This window comes from Mustelus asterias, chromosome 23 (genome assembly GCF_964213995.1).
Source record: "Mustelus asterias chromosome 23, sMusAst1.hap1.1, whole genome shotgun sequence".
NCBI classification, from domain to species: Eukaryota; Metazoa; Chordata; class Chondrichthyes; order Carcharhiniformes; family Triakidae; genus Mustelus; species Mustelus asterias.
In genome coordinates this window covers 34453888-34474357 of record NC_135823.1, presented here as the reverse complement: position 1 = coordinate 34474357, position 20470 = coordinate 34453888, and the positions used below count along the sequence as shown (strand labels likewise).

Sequence of the window (20470 nt, the reverse complement as noted above, 5' to 3'; positions counted from 1 at the left end):
ATCTTGGGCCACTAAGGGACAAGTTAGCATGGCCAATCCACCTAACCTGCACATCTTTGGACTGTGGGAGGAAACAGGAGCATGCAGAGGAAACCCATGCAGACATGGGGAGAATGTGCAAACTCCAGACAGACAGTCACCCAAGACCGGAATTGAAACCAGGTCCCTGAAGATGTGAGGCAATTATAATTGCATACAGTATAGTCCACGATGGTGTGGATTATACAGGGTCTGTGGAAAATGGGAATTTAATAATCGAAAGACCTTTTCTTGCTCTGAACTTTCTTCTTATCTTGGAATGCTATCTTGAGAGTGTGCATCAGAGAAATGATTAGTCTGATTTGCATTTTGAACTGACAATGCAACCTATTGACCCTAGGTGTCCGTTAAACAAGAGCAGCCACTGCCAACCAGTGTTGGCATGTTGGATCGATCCAGGATGGTGCTGTGTACCTTTATGTTCCTTTGCCTTTCCTTTAACCCTCTGGCATTCTTGATGGACATCGGCAGTTCTGTGGAGAGTCAAGAATATCACGGGGCTGGCAGAAACATGTTGGGGATTTCTACAGAAGGTAGGTATCTGAATGAGAAAATGAGATAATGAAAATATGAAAGGACCTATTCTGAGGTTTTGTACAGTTTCACAGTCTAAGCTTGCATGTTTAAAAAAGAAATGGCCAGGCAAAGCAGCAAAGTTCAAACAGAACCTGTGGATCCAAATGCAAGCCATAAAATGAGAAATTGGTGGTCTTGTTTTATTCAGAGCTATGGCTAATTTGTAGTATAATATCTGAGAAAACACACGCTTGTATCTGAATCAGAGCGGTAAATATGGTTTGTGTGTGTGTGTGGGTATTTATTTTGGAATCAAGCTGAAAATAATTTGTGCCTCACCCTACAAAGTAAACTTCCTGATCTAAAGGTGCATCCAGCTGAGATTCCATTAAGCACTGAAATGAGAAAACAAGTGAATATGAGGCCAGATGTGCTGGGAATGTGAGTGAAAAATTGGATGAATGGAGTCAGTGAGTGGTTCCAGGTGCACCATACAAACAGGACTGCAGGGGATTTTTAAGAGATCATAGGGGACAGTTGGTGATCAGATTGTGCCCAGAATCGTCTGCAATCCCACTAAGATAAACAGTTCGTCTCTACACCGTTAATCAGCTGTGGCTTTGCATACACTATCTCGGGGCTATGTTTTCTCTGAAAACTATTTTAGAGGAGCTGTGAACACTGACCATTTTGAGGACTGTCTGATCTGATGTTTGTTCTACTTTGCCGTATAAATAGCCCCATCAAAAAGGAAACCATGTAATTCGTGTTAGGACAATTTGTTTTTGGCAGTGGAGCTCCTCCAGCCAAGCCACAGCATCATAAATAGGATGGCTTCTCTCACAACATCTCCCATCAGACAAGGTCCCAAAATTGGCTTGGTGATTGTTAAACCTATCCGAAGATATCTCTGCAGGAATTCCCCTGGTAGTGTCCTCAGCCCAACCATCTTCAGCTGCTTTGTCAATGACGATCTCTCCATCATAAAGGTCATAAGTGGGGATGTTCGCTGATGATTGCATGATTTTCAGCATCATTCATTACTCCTCACATACTGAAGCAGTCCACTTGCAGCTTCTCTTGGACTGACTGATAGGTGGCAAGTAACATTCATGCCACACAAGTGCAAGACAGTGACCATCTCCAACAAGAGAGAATCTAACCATCATGACATTCCTCACTATCACCATTAACCAGAAACTGAACTAGATAGCTATATAAATACTGTGGCCGCAAGAGAAAGTGAGAGGTTAGGAATTCTGCGACTAGTAACTCGCCTTCTGACTCCCCAAAGCCTGTCCACCATCTACAAGACGCAAGTCAGGAGTGTGATGGAATACTCTACACTTGCCTGGCTTAGTGTGGCTCCGACAACACTAAATAAATTTGACGACATCCAGGACCAAGCAGTCTGCTTCATTGGCACCCCATCCACCAGCTTAAATATTTACACCCTCCACCACCAGCGCACAATGGGAGCAGTGTGTACTATCTACAAGATGCACAGAAGCAATTTGCTGCAGCTCCTTCAGCATCACTCTCCAAACCTGTGACTTCTACCACCTAGAAGGACAGGGGCAGCAGATGCATGGGGACACCACCACCTGCAAGTTCCCCCCAATCACACATCATCCTGATTTGAAACTATATTGCCATTCCTTCACTGTCACTGGATGAAAATCCTGGAATTTCCTCCCGTACAGCACTGTGGGTGTACCTACACAACACGGACTGCAGCAATTCAAGAAGGGAGCTCATCACCAACTTCTCCATGGTAATTAGGATTGGGCAATAAATGCTGGCCTAGCCAGCATAGTCCGCATCCATGAAAGAATAAATTTAAAATAAAATGTAGGTGAAGAACCTGCACAATACTGAATACAGCACCGATATGAAGCTTGTATTTTGGATTGGTGGCTATTTGTCTCTGGAGATTGTAAGAAGAGAAATAGCTATATGTATCCAAGGGAACATTACTAAATAAAGGAGTTACACACATATGAACATGCAAATTAGAAGTAGGAGTAAGGACATTCGGTCCATCGAGCCTGCTCTGTCATTCGTTAAGATCATAGCTGATCTGAATGTGGCCACAACTCTATTTTTCCATCCATCCCTTACATCCATTGACTCTCTTGTCGACCAAGAATTAATCTAACTCGACTTCATTGATCCTGTCTCCACTGCTCTCGAGGGAAGAAAATTCCACAGACTAAAATTCCTCTTCTGAGAGAAAATTTCTCCATCTTAAATAGGAGAGCCCTTATTTTTAATTGCGTCCTCTTGTTCTAGTTACTCACAAGGGAAGCTTCCCCTCAGCTCCACCCTGTCCAGTCTCCTTAGGATCCTATATTGATAGATTTTATGATTGTCATATGTATTAGCATATAGTGAGAAGTATTGTTTCTTGTGCACTATACAGACAAAGCATACTGTTCATAGAGAAGGAAATTAGAGAGTGCAGAATGTAGTGCTGCAGTCAGAGCGAGGGTATAGAGAAAGATCATATTAATGCAAGGTTCAAAAGCTGATGGCAGCAGGGAAGAAGCTATTCTTGAGCTGGTTGGTATGTGACCTCAGACTTATGTTTCAATAAGATCAACTCTCATTCTCAACTACAATGGAAACAATCTGTTCAACCTTTCTTCATAAGATAACCCCTTCATCCCAGGAATCAGTTGAGTGAACTTCTCTGAACTGCTTCAATGCAATTGTATCCTTCCTTAAGTAGGGAGACCAAGACTGTACACAGTATTCAGGATGTGGTTTTACCAACTGGAGCAAAACTACTTTTATATTCCATCCCCTTTACAATAAAGAACGTGATGGGATACATTCTCCTTCATCAAAGCAGTTGCTTTAATCGGCTAAATGATCCTTTGTTTTTTTTTGTCGAGTGACACCTTAAGTTACTACTCTTGGAAGTAACCCCACTGCCCAGCAAATCATTTTTTCTGTTCTTTTCTTCCTGGCAGACACTTCGAGCTGGTTTGGTTGGATCTGGCCAACATTGGTCCTCTGGTTACTTAACGGGCTAATTGTCCTGCTCATATTTGTTAAGATCTTTGTGTACGGTGAACCCGTTACTCGGCTGCACTCAGAATCATCTGTCTTGTTCTGGAGGCATCGCAAGCAGGCTGATCTGGACCTGGCAAGGGTAAGAATGATTTACTCTGGATAAATAATTTTGGTTTAATATGACCTTTTCTGGTGAAATTGCTTAATCACAGAGTACGGATTTAACATTGACTACTTTCTGTTCTCCGGAACATGATTGTGAATTTAACTAAAAATCACAATGTTGACATAAGTCGAAAAGAATAACATTTTCAAGTGTGGTTCTCCAAAGCTCCACACCAAGGTAATTCTGCTATTCCCATTTGCTTTATCAGGTTGTTGGCCTTGCTCCTACGTATAGCTTTATCATTGCTTAATTGCCACCAGCAATGTTTTCTGTGAAGAATGGTTGTCTTGAATCATTTCCCAAACTTTCAGCAGCTAATTTTACCCCATGGATGCGCATCAGACCAAACAAATAGCCTGTGATGGCAACAGTATCTCTCTCCTATACTATGGCTTTAGGCAGGTCTGAGGAAATTTGTGGGCATTATAAAAACTTCATATGTTGACCATGTATTCCTATCCATATCTTGCTTCAAAAGAACTCAATATCCAAGGATTCGTGACTCGTAGACAACTCCCATGCAGTTGCAAACTTCATTGTGATCGCTCATCTATTTTGCTGTGTTTTCTAAAGTTGCTAAGGTTGATTGCCTTTGTTTAACTCGCAATGTAAAGTAAGTGCAGTTAGCTGTTTCATACGTCACCCAGTAATAAAGATTTATAAGTTGCAACAGTGGGGCCTCTGCACCTCTGGTTTACAGAGAGAAAATCAGCTCGCCTTTCTGCTCCTGATTGCAGTCCAGAGTTCCATGTGCTGGAAAGGGTGTGTTACAGGTACAGCATGAGGCTCGAATCCACCGCTGCCGTGATCCCATCTATAGGTGACTGGCCTGCATACTAGATGTATTTGTTCAACTGTGAGGAATGTTTATTCCAGCACCTGTGAAACTGCGTGTCAGCAAAATCCACTAGTTTCAGTGGAGATGAGGAGAAAGTTATAGATTTTCTTCTTCAAAAGGGAAAGTTAATGTTTTGCAATCTCAATGGAAAGTATGTTTTCCTCATTTATTTTCTTTTTGTCAGGGAGATTTTGCTCAAGCTTCCCAGAACCTCTGGACCTGTTTGAAGGCGTTGGGGCGCCCTTTGCCTACATCTAACTTGGACTTTGCCTGCAGCCTGATGTGGAATGTCATCCGGCACATCCTACAGCGGCTGTGGGTCGGCCGCTGGTTCGCAGCAAGGGCTGGAGGCTTCAGGCAGAACAAGGAACTGAAGGATGACATGAGGAAGAGCACGCGGGATGCAGCGCTGGTCTATCACAAGCTGCAGCAGCTCCATATGACCGGTGTGTGTTCGCTGTCAAATTGAAAGCCTTTTGAAGCAGCAATGTTTGCATCTTGTGGATAGTAATTTTTAAAAAAACAGTGTTGCCCTTGGTTAGTCTCTGCAATTCGTGTTGCAATCAGTTAACAACCAGACAGCTTCAGTAGTTCAGCACAACACGAGAGAGTGGAACTGACAACTAGTTTGCTTCACTGGGTGCTGCATCCGTTCACAAAGGTTTTAGATAACATCGAGATTAGACGGGTAATAGCACTATTCCTGCACTACAGAGTCCTGAAGTAACAATGTTACAAACTGTCTCCTGATGTCGGTGGCACTAGAAAAGTTGCAAGTTAATTTAAAATTACCTCTGCCCCACCTCCTCCTCCTCCTGCTGTTTGTAGTGAAGTTACCCTGGATTGCAATAGAATTGATTCTATAATTGCCCTCATTGGAGTCACCGGGCAGGAGGGATAGGCCTACATCTGGTCTGATAGTTCAGTGGGTCGATGAACTATCAAGTGTGTTCTTAAGTTGCAAAGGATAAAAATATCAGCCTGGCTATGGCTCTTGATGGATGTAACTCCAATGTTAGTGAGGCCAAGAGCAAGTCCACTCAAAGATAAATAGCCTCTTAGGGCTCACTCACTTACATTCGCTCATTCTAGGTGTATCAGAGCACTTTGTCGAACCATACCCCAACATAAACTACTTTCTTTAAGCGTCGAGAAATGAAACTGACCAATTTACAATGAAACTATATTAACTGATAGTCTGTAGAGGATTACAAAATTTCAAAAGGGATATTGATGTCCATGTTGCAACAGTAATTTTCATTTTTTTAAAATGGAACATAGCCACATGGCTAAAGCATAGCTGGGACAAGGGGGTAATTCATTTAAGTGAGATTTTGCCATTGAAAAGATGATTTACGAATGGATTATCTGCTCCCTTTCCATATGTAACACCAGGGCCTAAAGAAGAAAGTGATTGCCAGCTACTATTGGCTTTATTGGTCAGAGATGAGGTGTCTGAAGCAGACTAATGATTAGCCTCCAGAGTAAAGCATTGTATTGGAGGGCCTGGACCATCTGCCTCAATTACACTGGAACTTGTTTTTTTTTTTGTGATCTTTTTTAGTTGTTTCTTCTGTATTACTTCATTCACAAACGTGGATTTCTTATTGATGGCTGTTTTCTCCCCTATAATTTATAGGCAAACTGGGTGGTAGCCACTTGTCTGCAATTAACATGGCTCTGAGTGCAGTGAACCTTGCTGAGTGTGCAGGAGATACTGTCTCTGTTGCTACCATGGCAGAGATGTACGTGGCAGCAGCAATCCGGATCAAAACCAGCTTACACAGGAGGCTTCACTTCATGACGGTGAGTAGGTAATAATTGTGTTTTTCTTGTCTCTAAAACAAGCCTGTTGGAATTGAAATAAAGTCTTATCTTGGGGGAAATAAAGTCCCAGGCTTGATTCCCATGAGTTAGCTGGATTGAGTGAGGAAACTCTGGCCTAGACGGAAGGGAATACCAGCCACAGTTCCTGTATATGTATACCTGCATGTCAGACCTACCTTCCGACAGAGCGCTGAAGAAGGGGACGTGGGAAAAGCTGCATTACGGAGGATCTGTGCTATCATTTACTATTCATAATCTTTTTAAAAATGTTATAGTTAAATGTGATATTCGGCTAAATATTAGGTATTTACCTCAATGACGATGCAAGAAAAGACCCAGTGATCTTTCTGTGGCTGATGTATTTTTTAAGGCTTCCAGCCAAAACTTAGCCTACCTTTTGTCTTTCAAATGCGAAACAACCTGAAAGTGGCATTTAAAAAAAATAAGTGTGTAACGGAATCCAGAAATGCAGAATATGGATCTGACAACTCAAGTTTAAATCGGTATCACTACGCAAAATGCTTGCCACATATACATGTGTACGTGCAGCCTCTGCACTTCAGATTAATCCATTCCATGTAAAACGTTTTGAAGAGGAATGATATGACACATGGGTTCTCTCACATGCACTGCAAAACAGCGAATGTGAAGAAAATAAGTATGAGCTACAGTTGGAGAATAGCAGTAGAGCAACAAATCGGGGAAATAAACCAAAACACTAGCAAGGAAGCATGAATAACCTTGTCTTCATCCATCTGGTACAGCTGTCAGTGCATGTGTACACTTCACAACATAGATTGTGATGGTAGAGGTTCTGTTCTATTTGCAGAGTAATGGTTGAGATTTCCTACCTGTTAGTTAATATTTCTGCAAGCATTGTGGGTTTTCTGTTAAAAGTAGAAGCTCTTATTTTTCCATGATATCTATTTAATGTTTTAGAAGAGGTTTATGTTAATTATCTACCATTCTATCAGGTGCACAGCCATTTCTTCATCCCCATCGCAGCCCCACTTTCTGTAAATAAGTGATGGAGAGACTTGCTCCCAGACCATAACCAATCCTTATCAATGGATAAATGCCATGGGACTTGCAAGGTGGAGTAAAGATGCCTATCTAATTCCACCTCTTCCTAACATGTTTCCCAACTCCTGCCCTCTGCTCTGGGTCTCCCTGGCTGCTCCAGGCTTCTCTGGCTGATGTTAGGAACTTAGCAGTAGGTGAGGAATTTAACAAAGACATCGTTCTGCTTTCCAAAAAGTGGTTCTGTGACAGGAATGCAGCAAATGGTTCCCTGTAGAGTTCTTCAGTAAACTGTTAAAGAAATAATCATAATTACAAAGAGATTGGAAGGTTTCACTCCTCATTAAATGCTCCCTGCTGGTTTAGTGTTGTGGAGTCTAATATGGAGAGATATATTAGGTACACAACAGCTTCTTGTGTAGCTCAACACTTCACATTTTCTTGTGTCCCCATTTAGGGCACTGACCTCTAATGGGGTGTGCATTTCTAAAGACACAAACATTTAATGAATCAGCCCAAATAGGAGGTGCCGAGAGGCTACTCCATAGGGTGGTAAAGCAGCACTTGATAGCTGAGAGCTGCCTTATCCAAACAAGGTCACCTTGCAGCTGATTTTACTGGATAGTGATCAGGAGCGGGAATTTTGATTGATTTTTTCCCTTGTCACTGTCTGGCAGAGACCAGCTAACTCAGCATTTTATTCAAACTTAACTGGTGTTGAGGGAGGTTATTTTCTGTTTTGCTGATTCATTATTTTTACCCTTATTTAAAGTTTGTATTTACCATTCCATTGCAGCGCTTCTTCCTGAGCAGTGCCAGACAAATCTGCCTGTCCCAAAGTGGTACCATACCACCTGCAATGAAGTGGCTGTGCCACCCTCTAGGCCATAGATTCTTTGTTGACGAAGACTGGATTGTAAAAAGCACTCCTAAAGACAGCATTTACAGTATTGCTGGAAACTCAGGTAATCCATTTGTTAAATAAAAACAGAAAATGCTGGAAGTACTCTGATCAGGCAGTATCTCAGCAGAGGGAGAGACCGGAGTTAATGTTTCTGGTCGTGACCTTTCACCAGGTTTCACAGATGCTGCCTGACCTGCTTGATAAATCCATCATTTTGTGTTTTATAAAACACACTGTCATATCATGTTTAATTTGGTATCAGAGACAAGAAAGGAACATCAGAATTAAAACTGTGAAAGAGGTGAGGACAAATATTAAACTCTGGAAATGCCAGATTTGAATTAGTAACAACAGCAACTTGCAGTCATGCAGTGCCATTAACCTAGAGAATGACCCAAAGCCCCTTGCAGAGTAAATATCAATACAAAAGGAATGACTGTCCGGGGGACGGTGATTACAAAGGGTGATTGAAGGTTTTGTCCATGATGAGCAAAAGTTTGCTACCAACAATCCTTTGAAGTATCAGCCATTGGTTATTGTGTTATTAAATGTGTAAAGTTATTTATTTTTCTCTTCTAGTCGATCCGTTGGCTCAGGTGACACAGGCTTTCCGTGAACATCTACTGGAGAAAGCATTGTATTGCATTGCCAAACCAGAGAACAGCAAGCCAGTGACGGGAGAGGGAGGGTGAGCGACCTCATGTAATTTATTTTCAATGTGCATCTCATTAATTTCTTATATTTAGTAAGCTGCAGTAGAGTTTAGTAAATGGATTTCTGGCCAAACTGCCTTTCAATGTGCATTGATTTGGCCCATGCATGGGGAATGGACAAGGTAGCAGAGAGCTGCTAGCGGTATTAGAACCATTTACCAAACAAAGTCAGTGCCTTCGTACATCTGCTGGGAGGCTGAGTACCTGGACACCTCCGTAGGAGTGTTCCTAACCTCGGGGTGCGGAGACCTATTCTGGCCCTCTTTATCTGCCTTATCAGTCTAGCTGAGATCAGCAAATTCAACGCAGCAATTCCTGTTCACTGTGGCTTAACTCCCATTTCTTTAACATAAGGGAGACATAGCTGAGACATAGGGGAGGTTTGTACCTCCAACTAAACATTGTTTGTTTTATGTCTGTACATTCTGTTTGGTTTTGGTATAAACCCTTTTGGAGTTTTGCTGTCAGAGTTTGAATCTTGTTGCAGATACAATATGGACACTGAGACTTTGTAGCATGTGCAGGCAAAGAAAAGGATGTTGTCTTCTTGTCCACTCAGTCAGGGAGATAATAAATAACAGATAGTAATACTGTTTTAGTGATGTGAAATTCCTTGTACCCATTAGATAATTGCCATGTTGCTAAGGGCGACACGGTGGCACAGTGGTATTAGCTCTGCTGCCTCACAGGGGCCTGAGTTTAATTTCGGTCTTGGGTGACTGTGTGGAGTTTGCACATTCTCCCTGTGTCTGTATGGGTTTCCTCTGGGTGCTCCAGTTTCCTCCCACAGTCCAAAGATATGCAGGTTGAATGGATTGGACATGCTGGATTGTCCTCTAGTGTCTATAAAGATTTTTAGGTTGGGTAGATTAGCCATGTTAAATGGGCAGGGTGGACCTGGACAAGGTGCTCTTTCAGAGACTCGGTGCAGACTTGATGGGCTGAATGGCCTCCCTCTGCACTGTAAGGATTCTAAGATTCTGATCTACTCAGTTTTATATACATCTATGTCAAATCTTTGTTATCCAGTAATATAGTAATCTTGTGTCTATTAAGGTAAATGTTATTGCAAAATACAGCAAGATGTTTATTGTTTTCCCCCCAACTCTCTGTCACAGTGAATTCTCAGATGCTCTCGAATACTTACAGCTGCTGAACGATTGCTCTGATGCTGCTGCAATTACAACGCAGACCTGTGCTATCAGCTCCAGCATGACAACTGTTACAGGTTAGACTGCACACCTTCGAAATCATATGTTGCATCTTTGAATGTCACCAGACTAATTAAAATTCCATTTCACCTAGTGTAGTACCAAACCATACACGCCAGGATAGTGTCACTCCAGTTACACTGCTGCTTTGTCTGACAGGCTATGGGTCATGTGTGAGTCTGGATGGTTAATATTAGCAGCCTCTTTTAACATTGAACAGCACCAAAGCCTGTGTCTGATCTTGGCCTTGCACATAGTCTGTACACATTACATCTTCCAGCAGGAGAAGGCATTGGAAAACACTTGAATTTATTTTCTGGCCACATTCCAAGACTATGCATTGATGACAGTTGTTGCATCCCTATCATTGCTGGTCTGAGATTAGATAACTCCATGCAGAATTATATTAAACCTGGTATCCTTTGGTTTATATGGCATAGTGCCACACCACACCAGACTCTGCTGTGCTGGTTTTGAATGATTTTAATGCTGTCTCTTCATTGCATGTGTAGGCACCGATCCAGTAGCTAAGTGGTGGGCCTCCATGATTGTTGTTGCTATCAACTGGCTGCAGGGCGATGATGAGGCAGCAGAACGACTTTACCCAGTGGTGGAATACATGCCGAAGACCCTGCATACGACAGAGTGAGTGTCACTGCCTAAAATCTCTCCGTATAATTCTTCTTAAATTACATCCACCCTAAAGATCTTAAAGCATGTTGTTTTAACTAAGGCTATTACCAAGTAAGCTAAACTGATGCATTTAATGCTTCACAGTCCCACAAGTTTAAAGATCTAGGCCCCGAAATGGGTCTGAATCAGGACAAACTATGCTGCACCAAAGGCATTTAATTAAGTTTGTATATAGAAACCTGTAGTACTAGGTTTCTACCACTGAGTGGATCTCCAACATTATAGCTGTAGAAATGTCCTCGCGTGTCAGAAATTCAGTATTACTGAGCGGAATTGCCTGTTCTCTCAAATTGGTTGAGAATGGGAAGAAAATACTCACCCATGGTCTCTTTGGAATATGGTCTAAATTCTAGCAGATCATCACCTCGTTTACAATTAAACTGCCAACCAACAATCATAGAAATCATAGAAACCCTACAGTACAGAAAGAGGCCACTCGGCCCATCGAGTCTGCACCGACCACAATCCCGCCCAGGCCCTTCCCCCATATCCCCACACATTTACCCACTAATCCCTCTAACCTACGCATCTCAGGACACTAAGCGCAATTTTTAGCATGGCCAATCAACCTAACCCGCACATCTTTGGACTGTGGGAGGAAACCGGAGCACCCGGAGGAAACCCACGCAGACACGAGGAGAATGTGCAAACTCCACACAGACAGTGACCCAAGCCGGGAATCGAACCCAGGTCCCTGGAGCTGTGAAGCCGCAGTGCTAACCACTGTGCTACCGTGCCGACCCCAATGATAATTATCTTTAAAACTGCTTCTGTTTCATTCTTGAAGCCACTTGGTAACTACATGGACATTTTTGTTCAATACATTAGGAGAGTTGTCCAGCTTTATAACACAAGATACATCATGGTACAAGTGGAGAAAGGAAATTTATTGATTGCAATTATTTCCCACACAATTAGAAACCACCATTTCACTCCTGGGACTGTCATCTTATTTGTGTAGCTAAGTTTCCTGTCAAAGTTTTTGCCCTTTCTTGCAGTCCATTAATACTGTCTCTTTGACAAAGGACACTTGCTTCCTTTTAAACGACTAAACCAGTGGTTGAATTAAAAGGGGCAGTTCCATTCCCTAGCAACTGGAGCACATCACATTAGAGAATCTTATTTTAATTTGATTTGTTAAGTTTTCTTTGAAAGTTTTACACTTTTTTCGTTAGTTTATTAGTGGTGTCCCTTTCAGCAGTGGGATATGTATCACCTTTTAATTGATAAAGGCCCTAATTGATTGCAGAGGAGGTAGCAACCATCATGTTAATCTTGTTCAAGGCATGTAGCTTGTAACTGTGTATAAACTGTGCACTTTTCATAGGTTAGCCACACAAGCTGGACAGACATGTGATGTGCCATCTCCAGTATGCACCCATCTGCATTATTAGTCACTGGCTCCTTTGGAGAATGTTGCCTGATTCTTAAGTGCTAATCTCTTGCAGGAGCCAGTTACCAAAAGCGGCGTTATTTGCATTCAAGGGCATTCGTGCCATGCTGGGTAAACAGGACAGCAGTCAGATGAGCCTTGTGCACTGTGAGAAAGCCAGTGGATACCTGAGGGACAGTCTAAATATGGCATCTCCCAGCAGCAACAGTATCGACAAGGTAAGGATAGTCTTGGAATCTTGGTGTGCTTGACATAGGGTGATTACAATAACGATGGAGAAATTACTCTTTCTAGTGTTTACGTTCTTCATTCTGATGAACAGAAGAAATATGAGGGTTGGTGGAACCTTGCAATAACTTTTCTGTATGCTACCTAAACATCCTCTTGACATTGTGATATACTTATCAATTTTCTCTTTAATTAACACCCCGGCCCAAAAAATAAACTGATTTCTTCAAGCAACCTAGTAAATGATTAACATTTTTGTGTTTTTAAGTCTTATTCATTTGGGAGTTATTTGGAGTAAGCTGCCTTCTACCTATCTGTATATACTTTTCCCTGTACAGGCTGCTACCAAGCTGGCTGCCAAGTAGTATTGGAGATCGTTTAGGTGTGACTCAGCATAGCAATCTACCCTCCTTCCTGCTGGTAGATACTGCAACCTCTGTTCAGCACCTTTCCATTGCAACCTTCAAACAGCTTACAGTTGTCATGAGAGAGTGAGTGTTCTTTGTCTACTGATGAGTTTAGGCAGGAAAGTGTTAGAGTGTTTAGTGTGGGAATAGTGCAGTATAACATACTTATTCCAAAATATCTTGTGCAATTTTTTGTAAAGCTGCCTTCACTTTCCTCTGAAGTATTTCTGCAGTCTGTATGATGAGAGCACATTTTATCTGGGTATAGATGGAACAAAGACATTGATGGGCAGGGAGAGGGGAGGAAATTGAATCTCAACAGGAGGTGTCTGCCTAGAAATATTGGTGCAGTATATCCATGCCACCCAGGAGCTGAGGTTCTGTGCTTTTTAAAGCCGTGCCAAGATGCCTATAATAATCCAGAAATGCCGTGACAGCCACAAGAGCACTCCACTGGAAAATGAAGTCTCTTAATTCAATGTTTGTAGATAACTGTCTTTCCAATCCCCTCCTTCCCCATCCCCAGTTTAATGTCTTTGTTGCAGTTAAACATTACCTAGGCTCAAATAAAAATTCTGACAGAGGTTCAAGAGGCAGTGTGTTTTATATATAGGATGAGGAAGTTCGGCAGTTGCTTGCATTCCTTGGAGTATAGTATGCTTTGGATTCTATTTTTGTATATTTGGAGTCAGTGGTTTTCAGGCAAGTGTGTTCTTCAACCTCCCCATGTGCCACGTGCTATTTTTTTCTGGCTAAAGATCCTGGCATATGCTGAATTTGATTCCACGGGTACTTTTGCCTTCTTAATGCATAGTCCGTAGTCACTGTCCAGGTGTAAGCAAAGACAAGTATCAACAGGCTGTTCAAGTATAATGGGACATCACAGTACACCTCTCATCCTGTCCTCACCATGACATCCATATGTATAACCAGCAGAGGATGTGATCAAAGTCGAACATAGCACCCACCCCCCCCCCCCCCCATGCTTTTTGCAGCTGAGATCAGTTAACTTGGCCAGAGTATAAACCTGAGACTTTCCTAATCTGTAAAGCTCAATACTGAACCAATGGTTACGGTTCCTTTCAGTTCATCTGAAGTGTGGGAGAGGGTAGTAAGTTTTGTTTTAAATACTTCCACTTGTATTGCTATCTGTTGGAATGTAATCCAGATCAACTGTGCTTTCTCCACTGACCGGGAAAAGCTTTGCCCCTTAGGATAGAAAATAACTATAAACACGAGAGAATCAAAACTGGCAGAGGTATGCAGTCAAAACCAAGAGACATTTACAATCACACTTCTGTATCTTGCATTCTGTGGTAATAATGCAGCTTTGTTCCTCGCAAATATGTTGAACAAAGGGAGAGAGAAGGAAAACGCCAAGATGTAGAATCCATTTAACAATGGTCAAATAGCTCAGTGCGTTTTATTTTGCTTCATCGATCCACGACAAGATGAATGGCTGCAGCTGTGGTGCATTGTAGTTGCATTGCATGTGTCCTTGATGTGCAATGCACCTGCAATGCAATACAGAGCCAGACCCTGACACCTGTTCCACACACCGTCTTGAGAGGAAAAGCAGCAAACCTTAGAATCTGAGCTGACCCGTGTGTGGTGATTGAGATGTATTGTCTTGAGTGGTTTTCTTCTACAGTTATTAAGCGCTCTCTCTCTCTCTCTTTCTCTCTTCTCCCCCCCCCACTTCACCCCATGTGCTTCTCTCTTCCTCCCACTCTCCCATCCTGTTAAAATGTGTCTTTTTCTCTCTTTTACACTGTTCTTTCATCTCTTTTCCGTGCCCATTCTGTTGGTTATCGACTAACTGAAATAGACAGCTTGCATGTGGAGAATTATAGCTGCAACTTTGTGTCCTCACTACCCTGTGATGTGCCCCTAACTCAACAGCTTCTTTTACCTGTTGGGCTTTGGGATCGTGCTGAAAATGGTCACATTCATTGACTAAAAGACGTTTTGAGGAAAACAGCTGTAAACTAAAACGTTGTGCAAATATATGGGGCTGATTATCTAGGAACCATAACTAAATAATTACGGAGCATTAAGATAGTCTCGTTGTTTCAGATATCGGAGCAGCAAAGAAATTGTGTGACTGAGATTATTTATTCCCTTTACAGGCAGTACAGCTCTTGCTGTGTGATCTCTTGCTCATCACCAGAACCAGTATGTGGCAGCAACAGATCAACATGAGTCAACCTGTGAACTGCATGCACCAGGCATCCCCCTTAGAGCTGAGAGGCTTTCAACAGGATCTTAGCAGCCTCAGGAAGCTGTCCCAGACTTTCAGACCGGCCCTCCGAAGAGTAAGTAGGTTTTGAGGTGGGGATTGGAGGGATTGATTTTTGAGGGGCTTTTGCAAATGAGAAGGAGTGGAGCTGGATTCTCTCATGCAGTTGTGGACTGTGAGCAATGATTTTTCACTGCACGAGTTACTGATCTTGGTTGTGGCAATTAGGGGAGAAATACTTGGTGAAAGTGAAATGTTACGGACTGGAGGAAATTCAGAGGGAGAGGCATCCTAAGAAGCCTATTCCAGAGTACCAATGGCAATGCTCAGTTGGAGGCACTCGGCCCTGTATCAGTAGGTTGGTAGGTTAATGTCCCACTTGAATGGAAAATATCTTGACAACACTTCATTGAGAATGCTACATTGTCAAAGCTGCCAACTTCTGGGTGAGATGTTAAACTGAGGCCTCATCTATCTGTTCAGGTTGATGTCAAAGGTGTTTTGACTGTGAAGGAGAGGGAAATTCTCCCAGTGTCCTGGCACACCCTCCTCCTTAAGCCAAAACAGTCATCTCTCATTTCCTATGCTGATTGTGAGATCTTGTTGTTCATAAAATTTCTATCAAATTTGTTTACCTTGCTGAACAATAACTACATTTTGAAAGTAATGTAATATGAAACACTTGGAGACTTTGAGATCAGCTCCTATTTATATAACGTCTTTAACATAATAAGACACACAAGGTGCTTCACAGGAGCATTTTATAGCAAAATTTGACACTCGCCTTATAAGGCTCAGACAGCCAAAAACATGATCAAAGAGGTAGATTTTAAGGAGCTTCTTAAAGGAGGAAAGGGGCTGAGTGGTTTAGGGAGGGATTCCAGAATTTAGGGCTGAGGAAAGGTTACCAATGGTAGAGCAGTTAAAATCGGGGATGCTCGAAAGGCCAGAATTAAATGAGTGCAGATAGCTGTGAGAATTGTGGAGTTGGAGGAGATTGCAAAGATGGGTTGGACAAGGCTGTGAAGGGATTTGAAAACAAGGATGCAGATTTTAAAATCTAGTTGCTTGACGAGGAGATAATGTAGGTCATCGCTCACAAGGGTGATAGGTGAATGAGATTTGGTGTGAGTAAGGACAGGGGAAGCAGAGTTTATTAATTCACTCTTGTGCGAAGGTAGAATGTGGGAAGCCAACCAGGAGTGCATTGGAATAGAACAGAACATAGAACAGTACAGCACAGAGCAGGCCCTTCGGCCCACGATGTTGTGCCGAGCTTTATCTGAAACCAAGATCAAGCCATCCCACTCCCTATCATCCTGGTGTGCTCCATGTGCCTATCCAATAACCGCTTAAATGTTCCTAAAGTGTCTGACTCCACTATCACTGCAGGCAGTCCATTCCACACCCCAACCACTCTCTGCATAAAGAACCTACCTCTGATATCCTTCCTATATCTCCCACCATGCACCCTATAGTTATGCCCCCTTGTAATAGCTCCATCCACCCGAGGAAATAGTCTTTGAACGTTCACTCTATCTATCCCCTTCATCATTTTATAAACCTCTATTAAGTCTCCCCTCAGCCTCCTCCGCTCCAGAGAGAACAGCCCTCGCTCCCTCAGCCTTTCCTCATAAGACCTACCCTCCAAACCAGGCAGCATCCTGGTAAATCTCCTCTGCACTCTTAGAAGGAATAGCACTCTTAAGGGAATAGAAGTAACAGAGGCATAGATGGGGATTTGAACAGAAGATGAGCTGAAGCAGGGTGGAGTCAGGAAATATTGGGGGTGGAACTGTTATGTGGTCACAAGCTCATCCTGGGGATGTATACGGCGCAGGTTGCAAACAGTCTTATTCAGCCTCAGACAGTTGTCAGGTAGTGAGATGGAGGCAGTGGCTAGGCCCATACCATCCGCTGGGAGGGAAGTATGTTCCAGGTAAATAATGTTGAGGGAAAGCTTGGCATCTCTTTCCTCTCTCCAACCCATTTTAAAAATTGAGCAAGTTCCTTTTTTAAAATAATTTTGTGCCTTAATACTCAAATATTTTTCATTATAGCAAAGACATAATTTCTAAAGAGTTGATGAAATAATTCTGAGAATAGGTTGCCTTTTAAGGGAGCAGCAATGAAGACCTTCTGCACCAGCTCTCTGAGCATTGACTTAGCCTCATTCTCCTGCCTTTTTCCCCCATGTCCCTGCACATTGTTTCTAGTAAAATAATCATCTAATGCCCACTTGAATGCTTTGGTTGAATCTGTTTCGACCACACTTCAAGGCAGTGCATTCCAGACCCAAACCACTCACTGTATGGAGAAAGTTTTTTTTTCACATCACATTTGTTCTTTTGCAAATCACTTCAAATCTGTGACCTCTTGTTCTTGATCCTTTTACGAGGGGAACAGTTTCTCCCTATCTACTCTGTCCAGCCCTCTCATGATTTTGAACACCTTTATCAAATCTCCTCTTAGCCTCCTCGTCTCCAAGGAGAGTGGTCCCAATTTCTCCAATCTATCCTCATAACTGAAGTTTCTCATCCCTGGATCGATGCTTGTAAACCTTTTCTGCACTCTCTCCAATGTGTTCACATCTTCCCTAAAGTGTGGTGCCCAGAACTGTACACAATACTCCAGGTGAGGTCTATTTAGTGTCTTATTCAAGTGCTCCTTCAGTTTAATTATAATTTATAGTTAGATCAAAGTTATCGTTACAGAGTACATAGAGTGCAAGAGCAAGGAGCACTTGAATAAGACGCTAGGGGGGGGGGAGCTAGAATCAGAGGTGGTGTAATAAGACTTCATTTCAATCCAAAGGCAAGACAAGGAGGCAAGAGGAGAGTTATTTGGAGCTGAGGAGGACCAGAATGGTGATGTTCAGAGGAGCGCGGATTATAATAATTTTGACTAAAACGTAATGTTTTAGTTTAATTTATTTTTCAGGTGTTTCTACACGAAGCGACAGCCAGGTTAATGGCAGGTGCCAGTCCGACCCGTACTCATCAGCTATTGGACCGCAGCCTCAGGAGGCGGGTCACAACCCCAGTACCTAAAGGTGGTAAGTAACAGTAATTAGAGAGCAGTCATTCTGGGGTAATCGTCTGATATAATTTATTACAACTGTCTTCAAAAAAATTAATTTCCATCTTTGAAATCAGCAAACCATAAACAGATGAATGTTGGGGCTCAGAACAAAAATATCATAAGACATGATTTTTTTTGGGACTAGATGTTCCGCCTCTTGAGTTATTGGGCTGTCAAATATTCAGAAAAGTTACTCTACACAATGGGTCTTAAAGGTGACGCTCACAGCATTTGCAGCCTGGGAATCTGTCTTGTTCACTCTTTGCCAGCCTGAACACTGCAGCCTGGCTGTTTTTTAACAAGCGAGATTGGACACATGTTGGAAAACGATGAAATATTGGGAGTAGCACAGTTTCGCCAGAGGTCCAGGAGGATGGTGATCAGTGGAGGGAAACCTTGCTGACTTCCCATTTCTGTCTGTACTGTAGTCAAGAAACACTGAGGACAGTGAAATCCACCACTGCTGATATCTAATTGGGCTTACTATGGGAATTGAAGGTGGAATTTTATTGCTCTCTCTGGCTCGGTACACTGCATGGCTCATTTGTCCATCAAGAAAACTTTATGATCTCCCACCCAAATTTGACTACTGGCTCAGTTTTGTACTTCCTTTTCTGTTTGACAGGTGAGGCTGAGACACACCCAGGTCGGCGGGAGCATGCCGAAGCTCTCCTGCTAGCATGTCGTTACCTGCCCCCAACCTTCCTGTCTGCGCCAGGCCAGCGTGTCGGCATGCTGGCCGAGGCAGCCCGCACACTGGAAAAGATCGGCGACAAACGGACTCTCCACGACTGCCAGCAAATGATCATGAAACTGGGAAGCGGCACCACAGTCACCACGAGTTGAAATGTTTCTATTTTGTTTTTAATTCCCCCCCCCCCACCTCCAGAAGCATTGTGACTGTATATAGAATGTGTGCGTCCCCCAGGTGAAGCAGCACAGCTCTTTTTATTTCATATTAAAATAATGACTTGGTCAAAATAAAAATCATATTTTCATAGTTTAAAACTGTACATATAAAAATATTTATAATTTTTTTAAAAAGACAAGTTGGAATGCAGCAAATTCATTTTTGTAGAATTAAAAGCACTTGTCTCTCTAGAAGCTTAGCTTCCCTTGTAATACTGCACCAATGATAAAGCCATTCTGGGCTGTATTCTGTGCAATATACTTTTATATGATTAAAGTAACACAAATGAAAGAATTAAATGAACAAAATATAACCTTGTGTTTTTTACACTAAAATGTTTGCAAGCACTTTCACAATTCTTTTCAGAACCCTCTAGGTTTCTGCCTCGTTCGCAGTTTTGAGGGATGGGGAGATTGCAAGCAGCATGCTCATTTTTAGTTTGGCTCAGTCAGCCACTCTCTTGCCTATTGGGTTTTGAGCAGAGTTCATTGCTTGAGGAATGCTATATTAGTGGAACTGCAGTCCTCTGGATGAGGCATTAAACTGGGGTTCTGTCCAGAGATACAATGGAGAAGATGTTAAATCACTACAACATCATGACAACATTCTTACATGTGGTGGTCTCCAAAGTTGGGCTGTACATCTACTGCGTGCGTGTGTAATGTGTATCCTTTTGAAGACCTTATTCTTGCTACATATATTCAAATGAGCTGTCTAAAGTTGGGTCACTAAAGATCAGTTTGTAAGCCAGTGCAAAGTTGTGTTTGCCCCTCTCCAATTAAAATCACCTATAACAGTTACCTCACTGGAGCAATCTAGAGGAAAGACTGGCATGATGGTCCTAATGGCCTTCCATGCTGTATCATTCTGCGATGATGACCATTAGAATAGAAAATATTTTAATTTGTCATTTTAAAAGCAAAGTTTTATTTAATGTGGGCTTGAGAATACAATGTACTAGCCTCAAATTTCTGCCCCCTTTCAGGTATCAGAGTCCTGGATTCTCTTAATTTTGAACAATGTCTACATTAGTAATTCCCTTCAATATTTTGAAAAGTTGCATCATGTCTATCCTTAATTTACCTCTCTAAAGAAACTGGACAGAGCCTTTCTTCATTGCTGAATAATCAAATGCTACAACTGCCTTTGCCACTTCTCCTTAGCTCTTTTCCACAACCCCTTTATCTTTCTGTTCACATCCCTTTCAAGGGCTGTGAAGAGTTAGTGCTGTCCAAAATGCCTTGCAAGATTTACGTGCTCAAGGGAA

General features: G+C 42.3%; 1 protein-coding gene across 2 annotated transcripts in view; it reads left to right on the top strand.

Annotated features, from left to right (window-relative positions):
- Positions 1-19504, top strand: part of srebf1 (sterol regulatory element binding transcription factor 1) — a 39298-nt gene extending 19794 nt beyond the window's left edge. For both annotated transcript variants that reach the window (XM_078240233.1, XM_078240234.1), the window contains exons 8-19: positions 380-572; positions 3531-3712; positions 4762-5023; positions 6217-6383; positions 8221-8389; positions 8908-9016; positions 10160-10269; positions 10765-10897; positions 12394-12556; positions 15103-15288; positions 18153-18267; positions 18919-19504. In XM_078240233.1, the coding sequence (XP_078096359.1) occupies positions 380-572; positions 3531-3712; positions 4762-5023; positions 6217-6383; positions 8221-8389; positions 8908-9016; positions 10160-10269; positions 10765-10897; positions 12394-12556; positions 15103-15288; positions 18153-18267; positions 18919-19139 (2010 nt within the window). In that variant the 3' untranslated portion in view covers positions 19140-19504. The remainder of the gene's footprint in view (positions 1-379; positions 573-3530; positions 3713-4761; positions 5024-6216; positions 6384-8220; positions 8390-8907; positions 9017-10159; positions 10270-10764; positions 10898-12393; positions 12557-15102; positions 15289-18152; positions 18268-18918) is intronic.
- Positions 19505-20470: the final 966 nt, after the last annotated feature.